Genomic DNA, 19,099 nt, shown 5'->3' with positions numbered 1-19,099 from the left:
TGGCTGCAACATCAAGAGTTCTCTGCAAACTCTTTGGAAATTGCAATTCACAAGGGCACCCCAAATGCAGGATGTATTATGGAGGTTAATAGGATAGAACCAGACTCTGAAGATAATTCAATTCCCATTCAAAAGGTTTACATACATTGCTGATTTCATAGGAATCAGAGGTGGGGGTGTGTGGGAGGGGGGGGAAGAGAGAGAGAGAGAGAGAGAGAGAGAGGGGGAGGGAGGGAGAGAGAGGGGGGGGGGAAAGAGAGGGGGATGCACAAAGTATGATAGCGGTTTGTAATTTGTTTCTGCATTAATCAGTTGTCAGTTTTAAAATTTACATGAATAGATTTTTATTGACAAAACATTCTTACGTAAAGGAGCAAAATTGCAACCATGACCTCAGCGGATGGAGGTAAAACCTGTCGGGCTAAAATGGTTTACTCCTGAGGCACGTCCACCACACACTTAAGCTTGTGCATCCATATATGAAGCAATTAATGTACAATAAATGTGGCAACACAGACAAACTTGATCCAGTTTTTAAAAAATATTCTTTATTTACAATTGAACATACTTTTACAAACACCAACTGATTTTTTTCATAAAAGTTATTCTAATTGTTTACTTTGGTCCTTCTGGAAAGGAGAGTTGAAACTCAAGCATTATTCAAATAAAAACATTCTGCATAATTAATTCCAAGTGCAAATGTTTGCAAAACTGACTGTAAACATCAACTGACTTCACTTTTAAAAATAAACCCGATAGTATTCACTGCTCATGACTGAAAAAGCAAAAGAAGCATAAGTCACAGCGTTGAATTAGATTATGGGTTGACCATTTTAGACAATGAGTTAAAGCTGTAAAATAAAAGCCATAACATACAAACTCAGAAGTTTCGAAAAGCCTCTTGAAAGCCTCTCTTTAAAATAACATAGCAAATAAAAGTGGCAAATTCCACAGGACGGATTCTAAAGTGATTGAACCACTGCTGAGGCAGTTAAAGAGAAAAACAGGACAAATTTGAAGTGGAGGGTCTGCACACATTAAAGCGAGGTGGGGGTGCCTAGGGATTCTAATCATGTACTAAAGCATGAAAAATGGTGTCAAGTGGTTTAACATGGAGTGAAGTTGAGTGACACATGACAAACAGCTAAATCACTAATCATGCAATGGTTGGACAAAATGGGATCTCTATTAACCTAGCAAGACATCTAGCATTAGCTATCGCAGGAGATCTGACACTGTGACCCTGCCCCACTTGTTACCTGAAGGAGCAGTGCTCTGAAAGCTAGTATTTCCAAACAAACCTGTTGGACTATAACCTGGTGTCAAGATTTTTAAAACGGTGGTCAAGGATAGCCATCAAAGCTCCAACTAGAGGAAGACGGCTCACCTGAAGAATCAAGTCTAAACGCCGAGCTGATAAGTCCACTGACGTGATGCAAATTTTTGATTTAAAACGCTGCATGCATCATTCGATACTTGTGTAAACTGTACAATAAAGCAGTGTGCAATGTTGCAAAGATTACATCATTAAAAGGTAACTGAGTAATTGAGATACAATTTTGGCTGGCAATATCCAGGACCAGAATCACTGTATCCCTTCAGTTTATGTGAGCTTTCCCTGGAAAACAAGGCACTGTTTTGGTTAAGAATAAAGCTATACACAAGCACAAATATAATCTTTGATACTGTGGAAGAAGCTCAATGGGAGTGGGAAGCAGAGGAAGGAAAAAGAAGAATCATTTTGACAAATTGGTCTCCCCTCCAAATATAAATATCTGTAGTGAAGAATATAGTTTCATATTATACTTTAAATTTCAAGCAAGTTGTATGTTGTTGGTGCTAGTCAGTTTACTGAACCCTTACCACTTGGACTGTGACACTTACACAGATCAAGGAGTGAGAGAGAAGGGGTGATTAGAGTGTAGGTGCTGGACAGTATAGCATATAAGGATTGTTAAGGACAAATGAACAATTTGTATTAGAAGTCACAATTAGTTTTTTTTCTCTCCTCCAGGCCTCTAAATGACCTTGATAATTATTTAATAACTTTTATCTGAACAACCTCAAAATTGGATCTTGTGGTCCTAGAGACAGCCTGGATGTTATACAAAGCTGCAATTACCAGTATAATAACTTGCATTAAAGTTACCGCAGTGATGTATAAGGAGCAACAGCACAGGAAAGATTGGAGTAAAATTCCTTCAGCTGTGAGTACCACTGGATGCTGCACTTGGCCAAGATTAAGCTTTTTCAGTTCATTTAGTTTTATATAAATTACATCAATTCTTCCAAACGAAATTCCACTCAACATAGAAGTCCAAAAAGAAACAAAGTTTATAACAAATAAAAGGCAATGTTGAAATAGCTTCCAACAAGTACTTTGAGAAATTTTGTTTTGGATTGGCAGCTGAGCTCAAAAGTTAAATAATGAACACATTGTCTTGCAAACAGATTGTGGTTCATGATTCATTGGAAAGTATAAATGACCACGCAATAAATAATTATTGCACTGAATTTTTTTTTTGGAAAACAGAGTGAATGACTATTTTTCCAGTAGGGCAATAACAATTCTATTTTATACCTAACAAGTTGATCAATTTGACAAAAGGTGACAAGAATTCTTACTCCCAAAGTACAGTCACCCTTCTTTCAAAATGTACAAACTGAAGCTCACAAAGTTAGGATTATGACTTTTTTAAAACCTGATTATCTGTCTGAAGGTGAATTAGACTCAAAAATCAAAGGTAATTTAGGTAATTAAAAAAGATCAAGAGTTGCAAATGCTGGAAATCAGAAACAAAAACAAATTGCTGGAAAATCTCAAATCTGGGAGCATTTGTGGATAGAAATCAGTTAAGTTTTAGATCTAGTGACCCTCCTTCAGAATGCTTTTTTTAAGTGACTGCGCTCATTAAAGTGCCACTAATTTAGGTAAAATTTACTAATTTTGGCCATATATGACGCACATAAAATAGCAATGGCAATACTTTTTATTTAAAGTATTTTCAAACTACCAGATAAAGAAACAATTGTAGCTTGTAAATGAAGTATCAGCACATCACCATTCTCCAGATGAGTGATAGGCCAGAATACTATGCAGTTTGGAAAGCTTGGTATTAATAAGATGATAGATGAATAATAAATTTACTGTTTGTAACAATACATTTCTTCTTTCAGTGCAACAGTCCCAAGATTGCAATTTTCTCAATTGTTCAACATATTCAAGAGGTCAGTTTTTAGTAGTACGATGTTTATAAATATTTTAGTTAAAAGGCCAAAATAAAGCTTAAGCTCAAATTAAAGGCACCTACAATTATGGACTTGGGACAATTAAGAAATTTACAACAGGACAAGAGTAGCAGAGCTGGGCTGAGAAATGGCAGATGAGTTCAACCCGGATAAACGTGAAGTGATGCATTTTGGAAGGTTGAACTTGAATGCTGAATATAGGATTAAAGGCAGGATTCTTGGCAGTGTGGAGGAACAGAGGGTGTGCAAGTACATAGATCCCTCAAAGTTTCCACCCAAGTGGATAAGGTTGTTCAGAAAGCAGAGTGTGTTTTGGCTTTCATTAACAGGGGGATTGAGTTTAAGAGCCGCGAGGTTTTGCTGCAGCTCTACAAGTCCCTAATGAGACCACACTTGGAATATTGTGGACAGTAATGGTCGCTATACTATAGTAAAGATACAGAGGCTTTGGAGAATGTGCAAAGGTGGTTTAATAGGATGCTGTCTGGACTGGAGGGCTTGCCTTATGAAGAAAGGTTGAATAAGCTTGGACTTTTCTCTCTGGAGAGGGGACCTGATTGAGGTGTACAAAATAATGAGAGGAATAGATAGAGTCAATAGCCAGAGACTTTTCCCCAGGACAGGATTGACTGGTACGAGACGTCATAGTTTGAAGGAGACGTCAGAGGTAGGTTCTTTACGCAGAGAGTAGTGTGTGCGTGGAATGCGTTGCCAGCTGTGGTGGTGGAAGCAGAATCATTGGGGACATTTAAGCAACTGCTGGACAAGCACATGGATAGTAGTGAGGTGAGGGGTACGTAGGTTAAGTTACTATATTTTACATTAGGATTAAATCTCAGCACAATATCGTGGGCCTAAGGGCCTGTTCCGTGCTGTACTTTCTATGTTCTATGTTAGCAGTTAAAACAAATAACAGAATGGTACAAATCATCAAGAATGTTCAGCACCATTCCATTCACCCGGTTTGAACAGTGAATTAGCATGAGACCAAGAGGTTAATTGAAGGCAAGGTGAGAAGTTTGTTAAAAATCCTAACATTCCATTATTGGTTTCCAGTTTCCAGCTACTAGGTTTGCCAATCTTTCCGGGTTAGTTAGAACTTACCAGAACTGACCGAACTCCCAGTGATTTCAGAAAGCAAATTGGGAGATTTTCGACAAAATATTTTCAAAATATAACACAAATGGATAATTCAACCAAAAGTTCACACATTCTTAAAACTTAAGTGTCAGATTCTCTCTCTTTTGGCAGCATGTTACACAATGTAAATTGATACTATCAGAGGTGACATGCACGCTCATGAATGTTGCCTGTTTTTCCTGCAAAGTGAGCAGGAGTAAAATGCAGAGTTATTTAGCTGACAGTTCAAATCAAAAATCCAAAGTATGGTGAGGAGAATTCAAAGTGCAACAGTGAAAAATAAACATATTTTCTGATAGAAAAAATGGTTTGCAAAAAATCTTTGCAAAGTCAACATGAATACAGCAAACTGCATTCTGGATCAAGGTTTTCAGTGAAATACAAACAGACGCACTGCCGAGCCACACAGATAACACAAAGGAGAATAAAGCAGCTCAATCCAAAAATCACATTTTCAACAAAGATTCATCCTCACAAAATTTGGTGTGAGTTTGCCACAATATTTCCTTCCATTTTAGTTAACTCTTAACTGACCCATCGTCTTTTCACATTTCAACCTCATTTTTCAGAGATTGGTGTCAACTACCTCTCTTCTATGTTATAAACTTCAAATAATTCAATGGGACAAAAGAAATTAAAAACTCCAAAACTGTAGATGCATATTGCAAAGCTTTGTCTGAAGATTCAAGAGGTGTGTTGTTTAATTATAAATGCGATCTGTTTTATGCCTGGAGCAAGTGCATCAATTACTTGGAATTGAAGCTGAGTCAAGAACTTTAATATAAGCAGAGGACTGAATCTACAAAATGGTAAAAGTTCTGCCAAATTGTTTGAATAAATACCATGTAAATCCCATAAAATCAATATTAAGACTGTATATTCAAGAGTAACCATGTCCTGCACTCAGTTTTACTCAACTTTATGGCTACATTTTTGTGGAACCTGGTTTAAAATAGTTTGCAGCATTGGATCTCAGTCACTCAACAAACCAAGGTGCAAAGCATCATAGAGAAACCAGACCATTTTTAGGATACATTGTTTCCGTACATGAAGAAATGGCTACTTCAAAAACAGAATAAGGAATCCTGAACAGCAGTGGGTAGACCGGCAACCACAGAGTCAGGAAATACAGCTAACACAATTAGAAGAGACAGACTCTGCAAGTCAGAGTAACCAAGTATGAGCCAGCCCCAAAGGGGTACTAAGATCAGGGACATCTCCCAATGTGAGAAATAAGAAAGTTCGGGCTAGCAGTGCAAACTGTCTCAATTGCTACGTTTGTATTTCTTTTAGGTTTAATTAATAGCAAGAGAATGATAGTCAAAGACTTTGAGACATTAGAGACAGGACAAGAAATAGGCCAATGCAAAGTCCAGCAAAATGGTTCAGTAGCAGAAAGTTGATTATATTTAAACTTGCACACAAAATCTATAGCAAAGCACTTTCTGGGAGAAAGTTCCAGCAGTAACAACAATGGCCATGAAAGTACATCCTATCTGCAGAGATAGAGGGGCACACCTGCAAGGGATCCTATTTGTCATAAATGCTGATAATTTCATTGATGCAATCTAGACCAAAATTCAGTGTTGGTCTGACAACCCCACTCATGGCACTTTGCTGTCGACTAGAATGGATCCTGATAGGAGAATGGTCATTGTCCTTTAAGCTTTGGATAAAAATCCAGGAGCAAGGGATATTTTTGATGCAGCTTCATAAATATTACATCCGAATCATATTCTTTGGCTGAATTACTGACTAAAAGCAACATACTGTGAGAAAATGTGTTCATACCCAATTGTGTGTGCAGATTTTTAAAAAAAAGTGTTACACATGGAATATGAGTACGTTCATTGCATATGGCAGAGTTAAAGTCTGTATGCAGTGTGATGCATGAAGCATGTGCACATTACACAGGATTGAAGGAGACTGAAGAATACGTATAGTGTACATGTATGTACAAAGTGTGACGACTCAGACATGCATTTGTGATGGTAGGTTCCTGTGAAAATAAGAGACACACAGATGGAATCAGATATAACTGAAAGGGAACTAAATAGAGCGCATAACTCAATTATGCTATATTGATGCAACATTATGTTCGGCACCTCAAGGTTTTACCTGACTGATTAACTGTAGTTAGAGCTGGTTTCACATGCTCTCATATTTTGACTGTTGTGACAATCTATAACTTGCAAAAACAGGAAATAATATTCTATTATAAAACACGCTGCTTCTTCCAAATTTAACTGTCATTTTCACTAAAATACCGGATCCCAAACCCACGTTTGCCAAAAATTAACCACTTCCTCCTGAGATGCCCTATTTGCATACCAAGTTTTGATGAAATTCTGTTAGTTTTTGAGACATATTGTTTGCAGACAGAGGAATTACCTTCAATACCTTCAAACTCAGAGGAGAAACACCTTTCCATTTGATTACCAAACATATTAAGGCAAGGAAACATTTTCATATCGATGCAAAACAAATTTAGGTGAAATCAACTTCAAAACTGAAGGTCAAAGAAACAATCATTTTCAATTCATATTCCATACATGGATATATTACCATAATTTCATCTTCATTAGGTTAGTGTCCTGAATGTCCTAATCAATAGCAACATGTATTTGCAGTAATGCTGTTTCCAAGAATGAAGGATGGGCAATAAATGGGACCACTGAATGGAGGAGCAGACCCAGTGGGCCAAATGATCTAATGCTGCTCCTATATCTTATGGTCTTACAAGGATCACACTTTTTGTGAAAAATTGCAAAAAGACAAACTGGCAACATAATCTAGTTGTTAACTCCGTAGTCAGGATCCCCAGTGAGCTGAAGTCATTTCCACAACATGCGAATTCACAATGTATAGCTGAATTCTGCTGGGACATTATTCTTCAAATTTTATGTTGTTTGGAGAAACTTCAACCATCTTAGCCAAAATCAGTCTAACAGTGAAATGCAATTCATTGGCAACTAGACAGCTTGCCTTTGCTGAATCCATATCACATTTCAGATATCACATTCTCAGAAATCAGTGTGGGCACACAAATTACGCACGTTTCAAATGCAATCTGAAGTGAAATAAAAGCACACACCTCAGCTGATGACTGACTGAAAAAGCAACATATTTAGAACAGTAACAGTGTGTTCCCGAGAGCCTGAAAATCATACATGGTTTAGAAAACATAATGGAGGATAATTCTTCCATTCAGACTTCAAAAGTGTTTTTTGAAATAACAGCGTAATTCTGAAATTGTCCACTCAACGCAATGTTCAAGTTTCTGGAGTTTACATGATGAAATCTGAGTGGCAATTTGAGTTCAACTTGATCTCTGATAAACAAGGAGAAAACGTAGCACACAAAAGTAAATTAATAAGGCACATATGGTAGACAGCATGAAGGGAAAGGCTCTTCAATTTAAGAACTGAGTTCTTCACCACTTATCCTGAAGGTTGTCTTCCAGGCCCACCGACATCCACATCAATAAAGGTGTATAAAGGATATTTCTTGACCTCTAACACTTTATACTTGAGTGAATTTAAACCATCATGCTGCATTGTCTGTCTTGTTTTAGAAATTCTGTTAAACCTGTAAGCAAATATTTCAGAATAACCAATAGTATATTAATAAGAACACATCTCTATTAAAATTTACATATCTAGAATTCATGCTTATATGGAAAGGTTGAATTTGTATTTGGATTATTTCATTTGCACCATAAAATTTTTCTGCCTGGGTATTTAGACATTTATAGGTAGCTCAGGAACTGCAAGCACATATTAAAAGAAAAATGTTAATTGAAAGAATTAACTGTTTTGAAAAGATAGGCATGAGGAATGCAGCAGATCATGTATGAGTTTTCAGAAGGTTAGAGTAAACTTATACAGCACAATAACAGGCTAGAGAGTGATCTGTATCACAATCCGTACTGTGGTAGCTGTTTGCATGGAGAATGCTGGTCAGTCAGTCAGTCTTGTCCTTGCAAATTGCCTTGTCCCTCCACTAATGAATCACTATTACTTCTATATGACCACAATTTGGAGGGAGCATGGAGGCTTGCAAGGGCACAGAATACATTCTTGGTGTGGTGTCAATATGCAGCACCAAGGCTGGTTCAGTCACATCACTAAAGACTAAAGTGGCTGGATCCTGAAGGCATTACTTCAAGACTGGGTCCGAAGCAGCTGGTGAGGAAACCAACAGGATGGGGAAAAGAAAGTAGTTTAAAAAAATCCACTTATGGAACGTGTTGCTGGCTGGCCAGCATTTATTGCCCTAGTTGCCCTGAGAAGCTGGTGGTGAGCTGCCTTCTTGAACTGCTGCAGTCAATGTGCTGTGGGTAGACCCACACTGCCCGAAGGGAGAGAATTCCAGGATACTGACCCAAAGACAGTGAAGGAAAGGTGATAAATCCCAAGTCAGGATGGACAGTGGCTTGGAGGGGAACTTGCAGGTGGACTACCCGTGTATCTGTTGCCGCTGTGCTTCCAGATGTGTGGTTATGGGCTTGGAAGGTGCTGTCTAAGGTTCTTTGGTGAAATTCTTTTCTAAAAAGAACTTTGTGCGCGTTGCTGGCTAGGCCAGCAATCATTGCCCATCCCTAACTGTCCAGAGGCCAGTTGAGAGTCAACCACATTGCTGTGGGTATAGAGTCACATGTAGGCCAGACCAGGTAAGGATGACAGTTTTCTTCCCAAATGGACATCAGTGAACCAGATGGGTTTTTTTCTGACAAATTCAACGATCTGACATGGCAGGAATCGAACCCAGGTCCCCAGATTAATAGTCGAGCAATAATACCATGAGTCCATTGGCTCCCCCAAAATGCATTTTATCGATGGTACACATTGCTGAGCAATGGATGTTGTGAATGCAGTGCCAGTCAAGTGGCCTGTTTTGTCCTGGATAGAAACTTGACATTATATTGATGGAGCTACATCTATCCAGATGGGTGGGAGGGGTTCCATCAAATTCCTGATGTGTGTCTTATCGATGAGGGACAGATTTTGGGAGTCTGGTTTTTTGTTACTTGCTGCAGTAGAGCTAGCTGATTATCTACTCTTGAAGACACATTATTTATATGGCAAGCCCAGTTGAGTTTCAGGTCAATGGCAACCCCTAGGATGTTGGTCATGAGGGATTCAGTGACAACACCACCACTGAAAGTCAAGGGGCAGTTACACTGTCACGTATTGGAGATGATCACTGCCTGGCAAGAATGGCAGAAATTTTACTTGCTACTTTGCCCAAGTCTTCCAAGTCTTGTTGCACTTTATTGTGGACCATTCATCGCAAAGGGTGCTGAACATTGTGCAATCATCCTCTCTTCTGACCTCACGATAGAGGGAAGTCATTGATAAAGCAGCTGAAGATGGTTGAACCTAGGGCGCTACCCTGAGGAGCTCCTGTAGAGACAGTCTGGAGTTGAGACGACTGCCATCCAACAACCATCTTCCTTATGCCAGGTAGGACTCCAACCAGTTGAGCTTTCCCCCTTGATTCTAATTTTGCCAGAGCTACTTGATGTTACACACTCAATTGCCACCTTAATGTCAAGGGCTGTCACTCTCACTGTACCTCTGGAATTCAGCACTTTTGTCACATTTGAACAAGGCTGTAATGAGGTCAGGAGATGAGTGGCCCTGGCAGAACCTCCCCTTGACCTCAGCAATCGACTGCTTGCAGATACATCTGTCCAAACAATATCCCTGAGTGACCACTTCACCATCAATGTCCTATCTTCATACTAAGGACATCCTCCATGATGTGTCAGCACTCCTGTGTTAAATGGATGAATTTCAAACAAATCTAGCACAGAAAAGCTCAGTGTCCATAATACAATATGGGCCATCAGCAGAATTGCCTTTAAACGCAATCTATAACCTCATGGCCCAGCATAAGCCCCACCCTACAACTGCCACCAAGAGGGGAGATTTATCCTGGTTCAATGAAAGTATAGGTGAATGAATGGATAAGATGCAAGCCCTGCAGACTTACCAGATCTGGTTATAATGGAGGTGGACAACTAACAGAGCAGCAACAATATCTACTGGAATTGCTCCAACAATAAGGGATTACATTAACATGGATAGATGAAGCTTTTTCTTAAATTAAAAAAAGGAAGGCTAACAGCAGATTTGGCAAAATGTTTGAAGCCCTGAAGAGCTTCTTAGAGTAAGGGAGCCAGCTTCCAAAGCCACAAGTTAAAACCAGAGGGCACCAACTTAAGACAGCTGGGAGAGTATCTTGCCCGTAAAGGTATTCAACTTTTGCCCTAACACTCAGTATTTACGGTGCAACACACTGGCTGCTGAAAAACTGAAATAAAACAAATGTTGAACAAGCTCAGTAGGTGAAGCAACTATAGACAGAGAAAGAGTATGACTAGCTGAATTGCAAAATTAATTCCATTTCTCTCTCCCAATCAGGTGAGTGCTTGCAATATCAAAATCAGAATTTAAAATATGCTACACTGTTTCAGACAACAACTTACCTCTGAGGGTTAGGTGCATTATTTCTATCTCTGTTATGTTTGATCATACGGCATTTCCCGATGCCGCCATCTGGACGTGAAATCCTCATGCCTTTGAAAATTATCCTATTAGGAAAGAAAGGAGGATTTCAAAAAGTTAATTCTTCTAATGTCTCTTTACCATAGTCTAGCTGAGTGGGACTGTACACATGATTCTATTATCAAATCGTAGCCACCGAATTACCTCTCATGGATTTGCTTCCCTGTCTTGGTCTATTATTTCTTGCACCCCCAAGAATCTAGCCTTAATTCCCGACTTTTTTTTCCCCCATCCACATATTTGGCTACAATAATGTAATCTGGAAAGAGTTTCCAGAAGTACATCGACACTCAGCACTACTACATCACCTTTTGCAGCCTTTTCACTATCCACAGATTGTTAGATTCCTTGTCTAAGCATCCAGTAAATGAGAAATTCCACTCAACTAAAGTCCCAGATGTCAGTATTCAAATGCACACCTGGGCAGCACCCACTTTCTGCTCTTCATAAATATGCCACTTATATCCTTGCTCACTTAAAGTCCATTCACTCACCATGCACTGCCTGCTGGTTTACATTAACTCCTAGTTAAACAACAGGCGGATTTTAAAAATCTCATTCTTGCCCTCAATTCCTCCATGGTCTTCCTTATTGCTTTAATCTCCTTCAACCCTATAGCCTTTTCAATACTTATGTTCTGCCTTATTCTGACCTTTTGATCATTGCAGATTTTAGGAATTCCACCAGTGGTGGCTATGCCTTCAACCACCAAAAACCTTAAGGACTAGAATTTTGTTTCTGATTTCCTTTCATCTTACACCAGAAGGTACTCTATAAAGACAAATCTAGAATTTGTTATGAGATTCCTGTACCAGTATATATAGTTTTATAGAGCGGCATAATGACACAGTGGTTAGCAATGTTGCCTCACAGCAGCGCCAAGGACCTGGGTTTGATTCCCACCTCGACTACGGTCTGTGTGGAGTTTGCATATTCTCCCCTTGTCTGTGTGGGTTTCCTCCAGGTGTTCTGGTTTCCTCCAACAGCCCACAGACGTGCAGATCAGATGAACTGGCCATGCTAAATTTCCCATACTGTTAGGTGCATTAGTCAGGGGTAAAAGTAGGGCAACAGGGTAGGGGAATGGGTCTGGGTGGGTTACTCTTTTCAAAGGGCCGAATGGGGACTTGTTGGGCCAAATGGCTTGTTTCCATAATGTAGGGAATTTAATCTAAGCAAGGCAGAATGTGACTAGCAAAATACCTAATGGACTCTGCGCATTTCAACTTAAAATTAAAGTTAGAAGAATTATCTGGCACAACCCAGAGATCGGACACTTGATCCAATGAGTCAGCATCAACACTTTCCAAAAACAAAGCTGGTTTCAAACATCTTTCACCATACACCTGTTATCTTTGAATCATTAAAACTGTAGTAACTCAGCATGATAGAAACTGTAGCAAACTCCATACAGGGGCACGCAAGTGAGTTACACATCAGTCCCTTGCTCTATCGCAGGTTGGCTTCTCTGCTTCACTTTCGCCAATAAGACCAAAATGAATACCCCGTCAGACGGGGAGAACAGGGTGAATCCTGTGTGGAGACGATGCTTGAAGAGGGGTTGATTTGTGCATGTTTAGTGAGTTTGCGAGGCGAGGTTGGTTAGATGAGCTAGTTCCTGCATGTGGGGAGGGGAGGTGGTCATTCAGTGACTCATTCATGCATATACTGGGAGTGCAAAGATAAATCACTGTTTTGGAGTGGGAAGGGGAGGAACAGGAAGGGAAAAGGCAGAGAGGAGTGGGGACTGCAGGGAAAGTAGGAGCGCAAACATTCACTGTGTCTTTCACCAGCAGTAATATTGAAAGACTAGGTGAAGAGTCAGTACATCTAATAACACTGTTACAAAAGTTGACCCACAATATGTAAATTACATATCGAGTGTTCCTGTCTTCTTATTGCTCTTTTGTTTCACTAGCATTTAGCCTCACATTAGTTTTCCCAAGTGTAAAAATGAGTTGGAAAATAGTTGGGGCAAATTGTAAAGACACGCCTTTTTATTTTTGTGCTTTTTAAAATTATGGACAGAAATGAGAGAAGAACATTTTTAAAACCAGTGTTTTAAAGGATTACTGCTTGTTTTGCAAAGCAAGCAACCTGAGCCACAGTGTGTGGGGTTTCCTGAAGGGCTCATGCCCGAAACGTCGATTCTCCCTGCTCCTTGGATGCTGCCTGACCTGCTGCGCTTTTCCAGCTCTGATCTCCAGCATCAGCAGTCCTCACTTTCTCCTATGTGTGGTTTGTATAGCTGTTTGAAAAAGCAGTAATTGAAGTGGCTGCAGGATGACTTTGAACTGAAGCATTCTGTAATCAGATACAGCTGGGTGGCATGGTGGCTCAGTGGAGGCTAGCATGGTTAGCACCGGGATCCGGGTTGGATTCCAGCCTTGGGCAACTGTGTGGGGAGTGTGCACATTCACTGTCTCTCCAAGTAACCCTCGCCCTAAATGGTGCCTGCATGCAACTTTTACTTTTGGGAGAAATAATTATGCATCTATTGAAAGTAATGTATATCTAACTTCACCTTGGCCTAGAAATTGCAACAAAATGACCACCTTCTGGTTCAGATGCTAATAAGCAATAGAATAGGATATTGAGAACACAGGAAAACTTGCTTAAACTTTTAGCAATCCATTTGATCTCCCCACAGGGCCTGTGGAATCAGACCTCTTGTGAGTGACAACACATATGAAAAGCCACCTAAGTGTAAAACAGGCACTTTTCAAAGTTGAGGAATTGCAATGAGTGGGTGGTGGTTAAGGAGTGACCTTAGAGAGGTTTATAATGAACAGCAAAACGTCTATTCGAGATGACGAGATTTCAAAACGAGAGGGCATAATTTAAAAAGTGAGTGGTTTAAGATTTAAAAGCGACCAGAGGGGCAGCTTTTTCAGAGGGACAGGTTCTTATATGGAATGAACTGCCAAAGAAAGTGAGAGATGGTACAGTTACAACATTTAAAAGACATTTGGACAGTACATGAATAGAAAAGATTGAGGGAATTGGGCCAAATGCAGGCAAGTAGGACTAGTTTAGTTTGGGAAACTTGGTTGGTATGGACAAATTGGAATGAAGGGTCTGTTTCCGTGCAGTATGACCCAAAGTTAAAGTTATCCAGGACAATTTGGGGAAAATACAAACGTTGGAAAGTACATTTCAAAAATCTACTATAATTTGACAGTATCCCTTACACCATCACATGAATGGCATTCTTCAGCTTTTCTATGACACTTTTGATTTTTACAAATACATTAAGGACAAAAAGGGAACTAGGGAGAGAATAGGGCCCCTCAAAGATCAGTAAGGCCGCCTTTGTGTTGAGCCGCAGAAAAATGGGGGAGATACTAAAATGAGTATTTTGCATAAGTATTCACTATGGAAAAGAATATGGAAGATGCAGAATGTAGGGAAATAGATGATGACACCTTGAAAAATGTCCATATTACAGAGAAGGAAGTATTGGATGTCTTGAAACGCATAAAGGTGGATAAATCCCTAGGACCAGATCAGGTGTACCCTAGAACTCTGGGAAGCTAGGGAAGAGATTGCTGGGCCTCTTGCTGAGATATTTGCATCATCGATAGTCACAAGTGAGGTGCCCGAAGACTGGAGTTTGGCTACAGTGGTGCCACTGTTTAAGAAGGGTGTAAGGACAAGCCAGGAAACTATAGACCAGTGAGCCTGACATTGGTGCTGGCGAGTTGTTGGAGGGAATCCTGAGGGACAGGATGTACATGTATTTGAAAAGGCAAGGGCTGATTAGGGATAGTCAACATGGCTTTGTGCGTGGGAAATCATGTCTCAAATTTAATTGAATTTTTTGAATTAACAGAGGAGGACAGTGCAGTAGATGTGATCTACATGGACTTCAGTAAGGCGCTCGACAAGGTTCCCCCTGGGAGACTGGTTAGCAAGGTTAGATCTGACGGAATACAGGGAGAACTAGACATTTGGATACAGAACTGGCTCAAAGGTAGAAGACAGAGGGTGGTGATGGTGCTGAATTGTTTTTCAGACTGGAGGCCTGTGACCAATGGAGTACCACAAGGAGCGGTGCTGGGGCCACTACTTTTTGTCATTTACATAAATGATTTGGATATGAGCATTAGAGGTACAGTTAGTAAATTTGCAGAGGACACCAAAATTGGAGTGTAGTGGACAGCGAAGAAGGTTACCTCAGATTACAACAGGATCTGGACCAGATGGGCCAATGTGCTGAGGATTGGCAGATGGAGTTTAATTTAGATAAATCTGAGGTACTGCATTTTGGGAAAGCAAATCTTAGCAGGACTTATACACTTAATGGTAAGGTCTGAGGGAGTGTTGCTAAACAAAGAGACCTTGGGAGTGCAAGTTCATAGCTCCTTGAAAGTGGAGTAGCAGGTAGACTATGACTATTTATCATTCTCATCTTTAAATTCGGTCACCCATCTGTAATTTGTCCCACTCTATGAACTTTTGTTGTTTCCCTGACCGTCTTCCTCTAATAAGCAAATGATGTTTATGAATAGTCAGCCAATTTCAACAGTTGGCATTTCCCTTCATAACCATCATTCACTCGCCACCGTAATCATCCAACAACCATTTCATCCTTTAGAACTTATCAAAAAACAATACCTTTGTTTTCAATTTCAGTCAATTGTCCCAGTATCCCCATCGTGCTAGGCATCAACTTTATATATTCCTGAAGTATAAATGGCACTTTAAAATGTTAAAAGCTATAAATAAGTAAACTATTTTTGATGTACTCAATCTTGATAAAATTGTTCATGACTCAGATCTGATCTCAGGAAGCCATTTAGTCCTATCTTTCAGCACAAAGCTAAATTGTGAACTAGTGGCATATAGGTTGCGCATGTGCTGGTAGGAGTTTACCAATTAATTTGCAATGTGCCTTAATGTATAGAAATCTTGGCTGTAGCTGGATCTGAGAAACAGCTGCTTCGGAAAATGTGAGGTAGTTTAGGAATTAAGAAAGAAGGCTACTCAGTGTAAAGAGTTTAGTTTTCAGACCAGAAATGTTCAGTTAAAACCCTGAAGGTGACGATTCAAAGCTGAGAAAGTCTACCTTCAATTATATTAAGCAGCAGGAAAGTGGCCAGCAGATTATCATGACACGATTTTGAAGCCACGGCTAAATCACGTGGAATACAGGAGAGCATTGCCTCTTGTTAGAATACTGTAATGGCATTAATAACATTGTATTTTTGATCTGAAATCTTTAAATTTGTTTTACGTAAATAGTTTGGTTAATATTTTAGACCAATTTCCTTTTGGGAATAACCTTGTCTTTTGTTCAAACCAAATCTGCAGTATTGCATTTTCTGTTTCAGTGAAAGATCACCTTGTTAAAATGAAAACAAAATGATTTATTTTGCCCAATTTCACTCTGCAATCTAACTTGTCCCGTAACAGCATCAAGTGGAATCATAACAACATTAATAACTAACGCCTGAACTCATTTTTCCTCGACCTTTATGTTCAATTAAAAAGGTTCTGTGGGTTGATCATTTTTAGTTAGTTTGACAACTTATCAGAGCATCCATCTAATTTATACTCCACTTCCCTTTTTACCACTCAAATCTTTTGTACTCAAATCAACTTTGTTCAAATTAAATCAAAATCACATGTTACAGAGCCATTTAACACTGGGCCAGATGTTAACTGGCTAAAAGCAGGACCCTCACTCTATCTGGGAAGGAAGTCATCCTTTAGAGTGCAGCTGCCAAATCAGCTGTGTTCTTAGCAGCACTGGGTTTGAGTGGCAGCCATTGCAGGGACTATAGTCAATGCTCAAAGAGCAGCAAATGGACGCCAGATAACTCCAGTCAGCAGCACCCTGACTGATGCAGGTGCTATGAGGGGATGACAGATTTTTTTTTTGCCACAGGGTGGGGGCTGGGTATTGCTAATGTCATCAGATTTCTATTCAAAGCAATTGCAAAATAAGTTTTTGCAGGGTTGTTTCATACTATAAACAAAGAGCGAGATGAAAAATCAAACCCTCCCTTTAGCTGAACAGTAACCATACAAGATGAGCAACATGCATGCATGTGTCACCACTGCATCGTTTTTCTCAAACTGGGTTGGGTCAATAATTGCTATGGAGATCAAATTATGCCTTCTAATTGCAATGGTAAATATCCACCTAGTCACTGTACAGGGATTTAAAACGTAAAGCCACGACTAAAACATTTCAGCTGTCACAGAGATACACAGCATTGAAACACACCCTTTGGTCCACTCATCCATGCTGACCAGATATCCGAAACTAATCTAGTCCCATTTGCCAGCAATTGGCTCATATCCTGCTAAACCCTTCCTATGCATGTACCCACCCAGATGCCTTTTAAATATTGCAATTGTACCCAGCCTCCTCTGACAGCTCATTCCATACACGTACCACCCTTAGGTCTCCTCCCTTTCCCCCCTCAATCTAAACCTATCCCCTTTAGTTCTTGACTCCCCCATCCTGGGGAAAAGACCATGCCTATTTATCCTATCCATGCCCCTCATCATTTCATAAACCTCTAAAGGTCACCCCTCAGTCTCCAATGCTCCAGGGAAACAGCTCCAACCTATTCAGCCTCTCCCTATAGTTCAAATCCTCCAACCCTGGCAACATCCTTGTAAATCTTTTCTGAACCCTTTCAAGTTGCACAACATCCCTCCAATAGGAAGGAGACCAGAATTGCATGCAATATTACAAAAGTGGCCTAACCAATGTCCCGTACGTCTGCAACATGACCTCCCAACTCCTATACTCAATGCTTTGACCAATAAAGGAAAGCACACCAAATGCCTTCTTCACTATCTTATCTACCTGTGACTCTGTTTTCAAGGAACTATGAACCTGCACTCCAAGGTCTCTTTGTTCTGTAACTCTCTACAGGGCCTTACCATTAACGAGTATAACTCCTGCCCTGATTTGGTTTTCCCAAAACGCAGCACCTCACATCTATCTTCAGTTCGGTCCAGGAAGTTGATCTAACTTTTAAAGTCATGAACCCTTGGCTTGCATCTTCAAAGCAAAGATGCACCATTCATATTATTTTGTAGACTTGTGGAAAGGCTTTGCAAATCTCCATGAGACCAAAAGTACCAGATTGAGAAGTGATGATTTTATCTGAACAAAGTACTACATGGGTGCTACACAAACTCAGATCTACACATCACTAGCTGCTGCTTTGTTTTTCTGAAATAGTTCCCAATCAATCACTGTACAGCTTATCATTGCTGTCAAAACTAAGGAGTGTCTGGTCTAGCTGCTTCAACACGTTACACTTACCATGTCTTCTGTTTGAATTTCATACCCATGCAACGTCTCACTATTTTGTTCACTCCTACATGTCTCTTTTTCTCTGGCTAGTTCTTCACACAATTGTTTATTTTTGAAAAAAAAAACTTACCATTTCCTGGATTATCTCAATGTGCGATGTTCTGTACAGTCCATATTAATTTTTGGGACATCCTGTTTTGTACTTTCTGAAGCCAAAATCAGCCTTAATTAGAAACACAGATTCCTAAGTTATTTTTGCCGCAACTTTCATTTGCTATAGGATATTCAATGCCTTCCATCACTCGTTGAATTTCACTCAAAATTGCAAAGCTAGTGAGCCATGTGCATGATCTTCATGCTGCCTTGGGAAAATCCAACATGTACACTTTCATGCCTTCTGAGGCAACATACAGCCAATATGTAGCTCTGCCTTTTCGCACAGGATTCAGGTCAGCAGCGCAGATTGAGACATGACAGAGTGAGAAAGGCAGGTGGGTGCAAAGGCAGTTAAAAGGCCTACCTCAATTCTCAGACAAAATGCCAGTTTTCCCAACTAGTGTAATTCAGAGACACCGGCCCACAACCCCACTGCCTCCAAACATCAATCCTAAACCATACCCACTACCCACCTCCTCAGCTCACTCATTCTATCTCAGGTGTCCTCCATAACTTTGTACCACAACGTACAGTCCACAAGAGCCATGCAACATTGAGGAATTATCTTAAAATCCTCAAAAAGAAAACATCTCCATCAATTTTAAAAAGCCATTAAGTCAAACACACTAACATTAGACCATTTCTCATTACTGATATCAATGTAAATGAGTGAACTTTTCCTGAACTCCAAATGAAATTTTTA

At 39.8% G+C, this 19,099-nt stretch overlaps 1 protein-coding gene across 1 annotated transcript in view; it reads right to left on the bottom strand.

The window, feature by feature from the left end:
- Window positions 1-585: 585 nt before the first annotated feature.
- The window catches only part of LOC132825309 (beta-1,4-galactosyltransferase 1-like), a 49,888-nt gene continuing 31,374 nt past the window's right edge, over window positions 586-19,099 (bottom strand). Inside the window, exons 5-6 of the mRNA XM_060840419.1 lie at window positions 10,883-10,987; window positions 586-7,977 (exon numbers count right to left, since the gene is read on the bottom strand). Of these exons, the coding sequence (XP_060696402.1) occupies window positions 7,830-7,977; window positions 10,883-10,987 (253 nt within the window). The 3' untranslated portion in view covers window positions 586-7,829. The remainder of the gene's footprint in view (window positions 7,978-10,882; window positions 10,988-19,099) is intronic.

This window comes from Hemiscyllium ocellatum, chromosome 2, assembly GCF_020745735.1.
Source record: "Hemiscyllium ocellatum isolate sHemOce1 chromosome 2, sHemOce1.pat.X.cur, whole genome shotgun sequence".
NCBI lineage: Eukaryota > Metazoa > Chordata > Chondrichthyes > Orectolobiformes > Hemiscylliidae > Hemiscyllium > Hemiscyllium ocellatum.
The sequence above is the reverse complement of the archived record's forward strand: the minus strand, read 5'-3'. Positions and strand labels throughout refer to the sequence as shown.